The following is a 12,000-nucleotide window of genomic DNA, read 5'->3' on the forward strand; positions in this document are numbered from 1 at the left end:
AAAAGGTGCCAACAACTTCTCTTTAAGTGCTTTCGGTGCTCTTTGACTGGTCTTTTGGAGGGGGAGATGCTTCAAACAGTCCTTTGAATATAGAGAGAGCAAAGACCCCATCCTGGATCAAGAGGGTCAAGGCCTCAAGGAACTAAACTCATGAGCGCAGGGGGTACATGGTTGGCTCAGTCAGTAGAGCATGGGACTCCTGATCTCAGGGTTGCAGGGTTGTGAGCTCAAGCCCCATGTGTGGCACAGGGTTCGCTTTAAAAAAGAATTTAAATGGGGCACCCGGGTGGCTCAGTCCATTGGGCATCCCACTTCGGCTCAGGTCATGATCTCGTGGTTCATGGGTTGAAGCCCTGCATGGGGATCTGTGCTGAGGGCTCAGAGCCTGCTTCGGATTCTGTGTCTCCCTCTCTCTCTGCTCTTCCCCTGCTCACACAGGGTGTGTGTGTGTGTGTGTGTGTGTGTGTGTGTGTGTGTTTCTCTTTCTCTCTCCCAAAAAATGAACAAACATTAAAAAAATAAAAGAAATTTAAAAGAAATTAAAAAAACCCCTCATCTGCATAATAATTAGGAAGATCTTTATGGTGGGAGGGAGGTATTCTCCAAAAACCATGTTCAGTTTTTGGGAAAACATTTTTTTCCTCCTGTCCTAGGGTCTCAGCAGCATGGGAGGCCTGGAGGCCCTTTGTGGGAAAAAAAAATAAACCCCATCAACTTGGCACAAGCAGGGCCCTAAGGAGAGAGATGGCCAGGAGAGGGAGCCCTGTGGCCTCTGGTACGATGCCACCCACATCCCCACTGAATTCTCCTTTGTTTCATAAATATTTTCGCTTGGTTTTAACCATGGTGAAGAATCTGTGATAGGAACCTGTGTCTACACTTGGGACAAAGCAATATCAGGGATTCTGCACAAGACAGGGGAACCCAGGAGCTGATCTGCAGGAAAGCAGGGAGCCTCACTCGGGCCAGCCGCTGGCTGCGGAGTCCCCGGCCTGAGCAGCCTGTCCTATTGAGGACCACAAAGTATCCCAAAGACCCTGGGAAGGGAGCTGAGAAATGACTGGCCCTGGTCAAGGAGGATGTGGCCTGGCCCACTGTTACTTAGAGGCTATCAGGAATCGTGACCTGTTTGCCCAGATGTCACCTCCACTGGACTGGACACTGGCCCATAAGCTGGGCAGGGAAGCAGATCTTATTCTCATTTTTAGGAGGAGGAAGCTGCGGCTTGGAGAAACAAGGGCTGTGGAGTGACAGCTCATTGCAAGCAGCCAGAAGGCATGTGAACAGAGCAGCTGGAAGCACAGTCTGGGGTCTGGTCTTGCCTTCAGGGCCCCCACCCCACGCACCCACCATTCCTCAGTGGGGTCCACAGACCAAGCAGCCTTTGACTTGGCATCTACTTGTAGAGCAATAGGCTTGAATGTATTTGGACCACTTGCCGTAGAGTGACCGCAGCCAAGGGGCACTCAGAGCAAACCAAGAGAAATGTCTTGAGCAAGGCCTTGTCACAGCCCATTCACATTTCTGGCAACTTCCCGAAATTTCAAACTGACGAAGAAAATAATATTTCCCATTTTTAAACTATTTGTATCGGCCATCTGATATAAGGAATGAGATGGGGATGCTCCTATGTTTTCACTCCTCCAGATTTTCCATTATGGGGCAAAAAACATTTCTTGTTTTCTACCTCTACGGTGCAGTAATGGATTATATAGGGATGATATTCTAAAATCAAAATCACCCTCAAAAATCTCTCTCATTTCTCTTAAAGTACAATGTACAAGATCTTTCTTACGCCATTTGTGTCTCATAAACTGTTAGGTCATCTTTTGGGGACAGTTCTATAAAAACCCTGCCCCGGTGGTTGCTACCCTTGTTTTACGAGCACACAGTTGATTGTGCCAAGTTTAAATGCTCGAGGGATGCCCTGCACTACATTTATACTGGATTCCTAGCAAATGCAGCTACTCCTCTTGGGGCTTTCCCCCCATACCTTGGCCCCTGGGGACAGCGGGCCCTTGCCTTCTGAATTCTGAGGCGAGCTGACTTTGTGGCCCTTGGGGGACACCAGTGGCGCTGAGACTTGCGTGGTGGCCGTGGTGGTGTGTGTGGTTGCGGCTGTGGACGCTCCTACTGCCTCGGCCAGGTCGGGAGGGAGGTCATCTTCATCACTGCGGTTACTAAAAGCACATGAAGCTCTGCTCATTACAACAATAAACAGGCTGTGGGGAGTGCAGGGAGGGCCGGGAGGGGGCGGGGGAGCTCCCCAAACAGATGTCTGCCAGATGTCCAGCTTACAGGATCCGATACAGTGACATTTTCACCAAAGCCAATTTGGGCTGGATTTTCTGTCATTTGCCAAGAGGTTCGAATTGTTTTCTTTATTATGGAGAGACATATATGATATTTATCATTTTATCCGTTGGTAAGCATATGATTCAGTGACATTCAAAACATCCACAATGTTGTGTACCCATCACCACTGTCTACACCCAAAACCTTCTCATCACCCTTGACAGCAACTCTGTATCCATTGAACAATAATGCCCTATGCCCTCTCCCTACAGCCCCCAGGTAACAGCTGTTCTGCTTTCCGGCTGGATGAATTTGACTATTCTAGTTCCTCATACGAGTGGAATCATGCAATATATGTCCTTCTGTATCTGGTTTATTTCACTTACCATAATGTTTTCAAGGTCCATCCACGTTGTAGCCTATGTCAACATTTCATTTCTTTTTATGTCTGAATAATATCCCATTGCAGTGACAGGTTGTATTTTGTGTATCCATTCACCTGCTGAGGTACTAACATCTGTTTGAAACCCTGCTCTCAATTCTTTGGGATTGGAATCCCACTTGAGGTCATACTGCCGGGTCATACGGTAGTCCTATGCTTAATTTTTTGAGGAGCCACCAAGCCAAGGGAGTGGCCTCCTTTAGGAGGGTAAATACAAGCCATTTAAGAACCCACTGCTGTGGGGTGCCTGGGTAGTTCAGTCAGTTAAGCATCCGACTTCGGCTCAAGCCATGATCTCATGGTTTGTGGGTTTAAGCCCCGCGTTGGGTTCTGTGCTGACAGCTCAGAACCTGGGGCCTGCTTTGAATTCTGTGTCTCCCTCTCTCTCTGCCCCTCCCCTCCTCAAGCTCTGTCTCTCTCTCTCTCTCTCTCCCTCCCTCCCCAAAATAAACATTAAAAATAAATATATACATAAAATGTTTAAAGGAGAACCCACTGCCATGAGTGAAAAGGATAATGGCCCCTTTTGTGGCCTAACAGCAACCATTCCTTTGGGGTCATAAAGTAGTTACAGGGGAGGAGTTGGGCACATTTATTTGGGGGCCCAGCAGCTCTGGTCTTAGAAGCTCTCTGATGGAATGGGATGATCCAGGCAGAAAAGTACACTAGACAGGAAGTCACCATGAGGGAGGACAAGTCTGGGTTGGCGTTCTGGGTTTGTCTCCAGGGTGTGGATTTGTGGGGTAGGTTGGATCTCCCACAAGGTATGGCAAGGCAGGAAGCCCTTTTAATCTGGTCATACTGGCACAGGACAGAGCAGCACCATCAATCGCCCCCTCTCAGTATAGACAGTGTTTTCTCAAACTTCTAGAAATTAAGACAAGCCCTCTCTCCCCTAATGCCAACCACGTTGCTGCCTGTGCAGAAAAGAGCTAATTCTGCAGGCCTGGGGTGCTCCAGCTCTGCATATTCCAAAGGAACCTCTGGCCACTGGGAGCTCCTGGGAGAACCTCTGGGCCCTTGGAATATCCTGCCTGATAAGGGTGTCACTGCATACCTGAAACCCTGGGCCATGCCACATAGTCTATGCTATCATCAAACTTGAGGGGAGTCTCGGGGACCCTGACACACTTTCCCTAAGGGGCTTCCGTGTGGAATTTCTAGAACTACGCTGGCACAGTGGTTATGTTTTAGAAATGATGGCTGAGCAAGGGTGTAGCTAAAAGGCCCAGGGCCAGTGGGCACCAGTGTGGCCTGAGCAGGGTGCCTGACGGGGGCCTCACCATGGCAATGACCTCCTGGGAAATGTGGCCATGGTATACAATTGCTGTGGATAGGACTCACTGAGGGAGGGGTCCTGGGGGGTTTCAGATCATTCTGTGTATGTAGAAGCCTCAAGAGGAGGATTTAGAGTTTATTATTAATAAGGGAACAGGTGAGGTTGGAATAAGTAAGTAGGAACATTAATAAGACGCCACATGTTTGGATCCATGCTGATGAAGTAAGTCAGATCAGTAACACATGCATTATTAGCCCATTTGAATTTCACAACAGCCCTGCATTGTGGTCTCCACTCTTCAGAGAAGTAGATGATATCCAGTGGCTGACTGTAACATGACTTCCTCAAGGTCACATAGCAGTTAAGTGGAAAAGTGGGGTTAAAATTATTTTCTGCCATTAAAAAACAAAAACAAAAACAAAAAACAAAGCTCATCTTTCACAACAGGAAGTCAACCGACACCGCCTAAAATTGAAAAAGACTCCAAATTCTTGATGGTTTTTATAACCTTTGTCCTAATTTAGATCTTGTAGCAAAGAGACATCTACCTAACTTCATCACATCTTTCAATTCAACCTCCGTTTCTAAGGTAAATTCATGTTAAATTCATGAAATATCATTTAATCAGTACAATTTTATGTGTAGTTAGAGTCTTTTCTTTGGAATTATTTCTTTCCATTTTAACCACATGTGGGAAATGTCTAAAATAATAGTCATCAAATATGAACATCAGTCATTTCTGGTGGCATGATGCTAGGGGATCGGTTACCTTTTCTCTTTAGGCTTGGAATATTATTCTTTTCAGAATATTTTTAGGCTTTTACACTATGTTTAAACGTATAATAAAGTTATATTTCTTGAAAAACATAAAGCAGTTCATCATTTTCTAAACATACTGGCTGGTATCCATAGAAAGATGACGTTTTTCCTGCCTCAAACTCTACAGAGTTCTGCTTTTCTCTTTTCTCTGCACATAACAGCCACACTTTTCCTCCCTCTGTCATTATTTCCAGGAAAGAACATGGCTGGGGTTTTTGTTTATATCCTTAAAAGCAGCAATTTGAAAAGTTGTTCAGAGCACTTGAACATTGTGATGCTCTTGTGGGAAAGCCTAAAATCCAAATACACATCCTGCTGTCCTAGAACTAGATATACTATGACAGCTAAAAGGGCTGTGTATGGGTGTGTGTGTGCATTTCAATAATAGTAACGTAGAACTATTTTTTAAACTAAAAATCTGAGTTTTTCCCATCTGTATTCCTTGACATTGTGCTTATTTACTTTGTCAATATCTGTGATTAGAAGAGATGAGTACATAAGTGGTGACCAGTGTCAATGATTTAAGAACTATTAATGGGGCACAAGCTTAAATCCCATCCATTAATTTTGCTACTATTACTAATGGGGAAAATCCTGCTAGTCTTTGATTTTTGAAACACAACACTTTGCGGGGGGTGGGGGTGGCTTAAGAAATATACATGTGAAGTTAGAGGTTTGAAAAAGGTTTACTTAAACGAGCCAATGTAGTGAGTTAAATTTTCTTCCCTTCCAGGCCATGTATTAGTCATTGTTTCCAACATGGTTACATGTCCCAAATAGGTGATAATAACCTTTGGAGTTTCAAAATGTAAAAGGAAAGGTTAATCCCGAAAGCTTTATCCTCAGGGGAGCAGATTTTTTTCATGGCTTGATTTGTCCCCCAGAAACCGTTAGGACTGTTAATTATTTGAATTACCCATTTTGGCTTTCCCAGGAAATACAGCCGCTGTAACTGTCCAGAGTTCTATTAAGGCTAATGAGGTGGGAGGTGGCTGCCTCTTTTCCTTTTCACAAGGTGCAGGTGGCAGGCCTGAGACGGCCGTTTGAGCATTGCATCTGGAGTTACCCTTACTGGCTACACTTTGCACTCAGGGTACCCTCTAAACTTGACCTTTTCTCAGAGGCTTTCAGGTCCTTGAAAAGAAAGGAAAGGGAACCAATTCATCCCATGGCCAGGTCCTTTGCTATGGGCTTTACCCACATTATCTCATGTTAACCCTCAAAAAATTCCTCAGGGGTAGGTATCACCTCACCCATCTTACAGAAAAAGAGAGAGGCTGAAATAGTAATTTCCCCCCAGAGTTTATAGAGGTAACCTAGCCAGGGCTCTAACAGAAAGAAGCCTTTCTGACTCCAGGGCCACATGCTTTCAATGGCACCCAAAGATCCTCTTGCAGTCCTCTGACCAATTAAACACCCAGGAATAGTGCCACAGTCAAGGTCAAGAAATGGGAACCACCACTGTGATTAGCACTGCTGCTATTACTAAACTACTACTCCTCTTATTACAGCCCTTACCTGTCTCCTTTGGATTGTAATTATTGGCAATCAGTTTCTCCCTCCAATAAATTGTGACTCCTGAGATGGGAACTGGCAAAGTCATTTTGCTCTGCCTAGAACAACTTTGTGCACATGGTAGCCAAGAAATTTTCATTAAGAGAAACAAAACTGGACAGGCCCGGTGGTTCTGGATTATTCTGGGCATGACTCCCCTCCTAGGTCTCATACAGCTCAATGATTAGCTTTGGCTCTGTTGACAAACCAGGCTACCATCTCACGATTATGCCGTAGAGGCAGCTTTTGATATGGCTCCCGATGATTCCTCCTCCTGGTATTCATGCCCGTGTGTAATCCCTGACCCTGGAGAGTGGGCTAGCCCTGGCGACCTGCTTCTGATGAACAGAATACGGCAAAAGAGACAGGATGTCATTTGTGATTAGGTTACAAAAGGCTGTGAGAGTTCTTGCCTTGTGAGAGTTCTCTCTGGCTCTTCTTGTGTGCTTTCTCCAGTGGAGAAAGCGAGGGAGGCCTACATGACTAGGAACTGAGGGCAACCTCCAGACAATGGCCAGCCAGAACCAAATCCTGCCCCAAACTGCAGGAATGAGCCTGCAGGAGACCACAGCCCTTGCCAACCCTTGAATGCAGCTTTGTAAGAGATGCTGATGCAGAAGACCCAACTAAGCCATGCCTGGACTTCCAACCCACATAAACTGTAGTATTTTGGAGTAATTTGTTACATAATAATCAATAACACATATGCCAACCGTGTAATGTCTTCAATGAGAAAAGTCTAGTCCCATTATGACTTAAATTGGAATCAAACTATATTTTTAGGATGGCTCTTTGGAGAGGGTGTGAGAGGCTAAAAAGCATTTATAACTGAACATTTAGCATCAATTTTGTGGTTATAATTGAAAGACTTGCAGTACAAAACTCACAAACTGTATTGTCTTGTTAACTTCCTCACTCGGGGAGGCTTGATTTCCGGCTTTTCCACAGCTGGTTGGGTAGTTTCCACACGTATAGGAATAGGACTTCTAGAGGCATGCCAAAAAACAGAATATTACCAACAGAAAAGTTTTATGGTCTTGTTTTGGCAGTACGGACTGCTTTCTCAGTTAATTTATACCCTTAATAACATTGATAACCAATGTACCCTTTTTTCCTCCTTTCCACTCTATTAAATATATTTATTAAATATATTATTCATATTTATTTTTAATATTAATATTAATCAATTAATATAACATTTTAATATTTGTTTATATTTATTAGATATATTTATTAAATACAACTTTAAAAAATCATAGAAAGTCCACAAATAAAAACTAAAATCATAGGGAAGAAAATATAGCAGGTAGGAATTGAATATAATTGGGGTTCCATGTAAAGCTTCCCTATCCAAAACATCTACCTCCAGGGTTTGCTTCATTACCAGATTTTGCCTATAAAATGAGCAAAGAGAAACCTGTGGATAGCCCGTTTTCACTTCCAAGTAATCTGGAAGCTGTGTTATTTTAAATATAGCATGGAAAATATTTTTTAAAAGATAAACAGAGTATTTAATATGAAAAATGCATAATCAAAAGGCCTTTAAGTCTTGTTCTAAAACATTTTAATATCGTGTATAGGTGAACATGTTAGAAACTGTTTCACTTCTATATTTCCTCAAGAAAATATGCCAGATAACCAGTGGGCCCTACTCAAAACAGTGATTTTAAGGAAAAGCTTTCATACATTGTTGTAGTAGTTATGACTAATTTCATTTTACAAAACCAGAAATTTTCTGGGACTAAAGGATATCAAAACAAATTGAGGTCCTCAGCAAGGAACTTCTGGCAAGGCACTGAACAATTCTGCATCCCCATTTTCTCCTCTAGTGTCTAATATGGTAATAGGCACATGGCCAGGGTCTAGTCAATGTTTACTGAATAAACACGTGAATGAGCAAAATGAATTGGAGTCTGCGTAGTCCAGGTTCATGATTTCCTCAAGCTGGGACCCTAGAGTCCCCTGAACATAGTCCCTGGAAAGAGCTTATATTCAACCAGGAGAGCACATAACTTCACTTGGGTAGAGTGACTGGCATCTGGAAAGCTCCATGGAGGAATTTCACTTAACCAGACGGAGGGAAGACTTCCAAGGTGGAAAACAGAGCGGAGGGCTATGGGATGCAAGTCGCTGGTGCTGCTGATGGGTGAGGTCCCAAGGGAGGAGCAGGGGATTTCCCCTCCAGCTGGGGAAAAACCGGGGGGAAACCTTGTGAAGGGCCTCAGGCTCCGGGGTTTACAATGAAAGCCAAGGCGTCACTAGAGGTTTTAGGCAAGGGAATGGCTTAGTCAGAGTTGCATTTTAGTTTATTTTTTATTTTTTATTTATTTTTTATCCCCCACCCCCAGATTTGCATTTTAGAAAGGCCCTTAGAACAAGGAGGAGGATACTGGTGAAAACAGGCTGGCCGGGAGCACTTTCGAAGACTGGGGATAGGTATCCAGGCAGAGGGATAGTGAGGGCTTGAGGTAGACCAGGATTAGGGTCATGAAGGGGAGAGGACAGATGTAGGGGAAAATGTGAACACTGAATTAGCAGGACTTGGTGACCAATTATATGAAGGCATGAAGGAAGAGAAAGGCAAGGACTCCTAGGCCTCAGATCTGGATAACAGGTAGATAATAATGCCATTAACCAAGACTGAAAAACAGGTGAAGGGTTAGTGGGATAGGGTGGGAGGAGATGAATAAGATTTTGAAAAGTCCAGGAGGCAGCCAGGTATATGCCCTAGGGTATGCCTGAGTTATACCAAAACTATGGATTAGGAATCAAAGGTGACATAGAAAAGTATTAGTTTTATTTTTAACATCGAGAATTGTCCAGAGCAGTGGTTCCTGGGGTACTTGCTGAAATTCCGGTTCCTGTCCACCCCACCCCAAAGGATCTGAAAGGTCTGCAGTAGGACCCAAGAGTCTGCATTTTTAACAAGAGACTGATGCAGTGACCCTTGGATGCACTTTAGGAAACCCACCCTAGGGAGACCTCCCCAGTATTAGTAGACCACCAAGCTGGCAATGGAGTTGCCATGATCTATAGGTTGTTCCTTACTTGGGCTGAGAGGGGGAAGTGTGTCTGCTCTCTGTGAGATCAGAAGAGGAAGGTTTTCCTCTGGGGTTAAAGTGGTGGCAGCCTGGAAGCTTTAAAGAACATGTGTGGTTCTAGCACCACAGAGTAGCTCAGTATGAAGAGCGTATCAATGGCCAAGGGAAGAGTGATAAGCTGAGCTGGGATGGAGGACAGAAGCCAGGTCCTAAAGGGTCTCCTGTGCTCTGTTGAGAAGTCTGGACTCCACCTTGAGAGCAATGCAGAGCCTTTAAATGACATCAAGCAGGGGAATGACAGGGTCTTATCTATATACTTGAAAAGCAACTCAAAGTGATTTCTTTGTTAGCACAGCAGGTAGAAATAATAAAACTGAGAATAAGCAGCACTTCTGAGACTTAAGCCAGTCTTTGTTTTAAACCAGTCTTTTTCTCTCTCTTTGTGCTCGCATTTTTTCCAGTTTTCTTTTTCCCCTCTGATTTTATCAGCAAATGCCCTTGTGAGTAATGTTTCAAGGATAACATTGATGATACAGGGTACTGTTTCCCCATTCAAACAGGAAGCAACAGACCTTACTTTAGCATCCTGCAGACTGGATTTCTTATTGATATTTACAAACGTCGATTCCTCTTTTCCAACCTGCTAAAGGAAACAGGCAGGTTAGTCAAAACTGAGTATCTTAGTGAGCAAAGTGCTTTCAAGTCTCCAACGTTTGAAGGATTACAGAAACGTGAAGGCAACTCAAAGCACCAAGTGCTCAGTCAATAAGAAATTTTCTCTGGTGTTTATATAAGTTAACAAAAAAAAATGTTTTCGTGAGTCATCCCCCATCATTGGGATTAACACTTAATCATTCAAATGCAATCAATGCTTGCATTCATACTTTTATTGAGCCCCTGCTATGTGCCACCTCACGCTTGAATGAGAAAGGGATGGTGTGGGAAAAGTCAAACCCACACTTTAATCCCCCACCTCACATTTTAGATCAGGAATAATAATCAGCTCTATGCTCACATATCACAGCTTACAAAGGAATTCAGAATCTGTCTTTTCATATCAGTGTAATAAGCCTGGGAGGAATTATGTCATATGATTTTGAAAGAAGCCTGTTCTTCCTGCCTCTGGTGAGTCCCACAAAGAATGGTGGGGGAGGAAAGGACGCCCACTCAGCCAGTGAGGCCAGCTGACTGGATGCTGGAGGTCACTGCCGCAGCCTGTGGCCTTCATACCCATCACAACCTACAGAGCCGGCCCCTTCGCTTACACAGTTAACAGGTGTATGCCAGTTAATAATTCTTGGTATTCAAACTGTTCACACAAAAGGTGTGGTTCCTGTCTCCTGACTGGACCCTGACTGACAGTATCTCAGGCCTAGAGTGCCTCTTTCTTCTATATGGCGGGAAGAAAATCCTGTGACACGAAATCAAAGGAATGCATGTGCTTCGGGTACCTGAGCACTCACTCGGGATGCGTTCTCCAGCTGGGCTTTCAAAATGTTACACTTCACGTGATCAGCTACAGGGGAAGGCAAAAGTGGGGTCTGAAGAGTCTTCTCAGAAACCTTTTTTTCTTCAGCCTGTGACAAACCCAGAACACACGCCACAGACTATATAAGCAAAGAGGAAAGACAACACTTACATCAACCTTTCCATTCAACCGTAACTGCAAATAGCACAGTCTTAAACACATGCCCAAGTATGTCACCAACTCCTTATATCTGTGCCACTGCTCGTACTGTTTGCAAAGGATTCACAAGCACATCCTCCCCCTCTCTGGTGAAGTGGGGAGAGGAGGTACTAGGGAATTTATGAGGACGGGGTGAAGGTTAAAGAGTAGAGGCTCTTCCAGAGTTATGCAGTGAGAGCCTGGGGCAGCTCCAGGACTCCAGCTTCGAGTTTCCCACAGCCTAGTGCAGCGCTGTTTCCCCCATAACCGCCACCTCTTACATAGAAAGATTCAATTCCGTGACTTGTTGGAGAAAGAGTGCAAAATAGTCACCAGTATTTTTACAATAAATCTTGCTGAAAATTGCGTAGCTCAAGAAACCTGTGTCTGGGCTACCTCATTGTAGAGTGTAATTTGGTACCAACTTCACTATTTTTCCCATTTCCTAGGTACTAACTAAACATGTGCCTATAATTTATTTTATTTTTAAGGATTTTATTTTATTTTAAAGTTTTTTAGAGAGAAAGAGAGAGAGGACAAGCGGGGGAGAGGGGCAGAGGGAGAGAGAGCAAGAGAATCTTACGGAAGCTCCATGCTCGGCAGAGCCCGACATGGACCTCCATCCCACAACCCTGGAAACGTGACCTGAGCCGAAATTAAGAGTCGGGAGCTCAAGTGACTGAGCCCCCCAGGCACCCCTTAAAGATTTTATTTTTAAGTAATCTTTACACCCAATGTGGGGCTCGAACCCACAACCCCAAGACCAAGAGTCACATACCCTACTAACTGAGCCAGCCAGGCGCCCCAACAGGTACCTATAGTTTATATGATCCAATTACGGTGGATAACCCCGGCACTACCTATTTTAAGTGTGTCCTAAACAATAATATCTTTGAAATCACAG

The 12,000-nt window shown here is 44.2% G+C and overlaps 1 protein-coding gene across 2 annotated transcripts in view; it reads right to left on the reverse strand.

The window, feature by feature from the left end:
* Positions 1–12,000, reverse strand: part of EPB41L4B (erythrocyte membrane protein band 4.1 like 4B) — a 128,675-nt gene that overhangs the window by 12,742 nt on the left and 103,933 nt on the right. The window contains exons 18-21 of one of the 2 annotated variants that reach the window (XM_047099477.1): positions 10,882–11,007; positions 10,003–10,070; positions 7,277–7,375; positions 1,994–2,171 (exon numbers count right to left, since the gene is read on the reverse strand). In XM_047099477.1, the coding sequence (XP_046955433.1) occupies positions 1,994–2,171; positions 7,277–7,375; positions 10,003–10,070; positions 10,882–11,007 (471 nt within the window). Of the gene's footprint in view, positions 1–1,993; positions 2,181–7,276; positions 7,376–10,002; positions 10,071–10,881; positions 11,008–12,000 lie in introns of both variants that reach the window. The other variant, XM_047099483.1, reaches the window with a different exon arrangement.

This window comes from Lynx rufus, unplaced genomic scaffold (genome assembly GCF_022079265.1).
Source record: "Lynx rufus isolate CCGP_SWC_20201006 ecotype Redwood Valley unplaced genomic scaffold, mLynRuf1.p SCAF_10, whole genome shotgun sequence".
NCBI classification, from domain to species: Eukaryota; Metazoa; Chordata; class Mammalia; order Carnivora; family Felidae; genus Lynx; species Lynx rufus.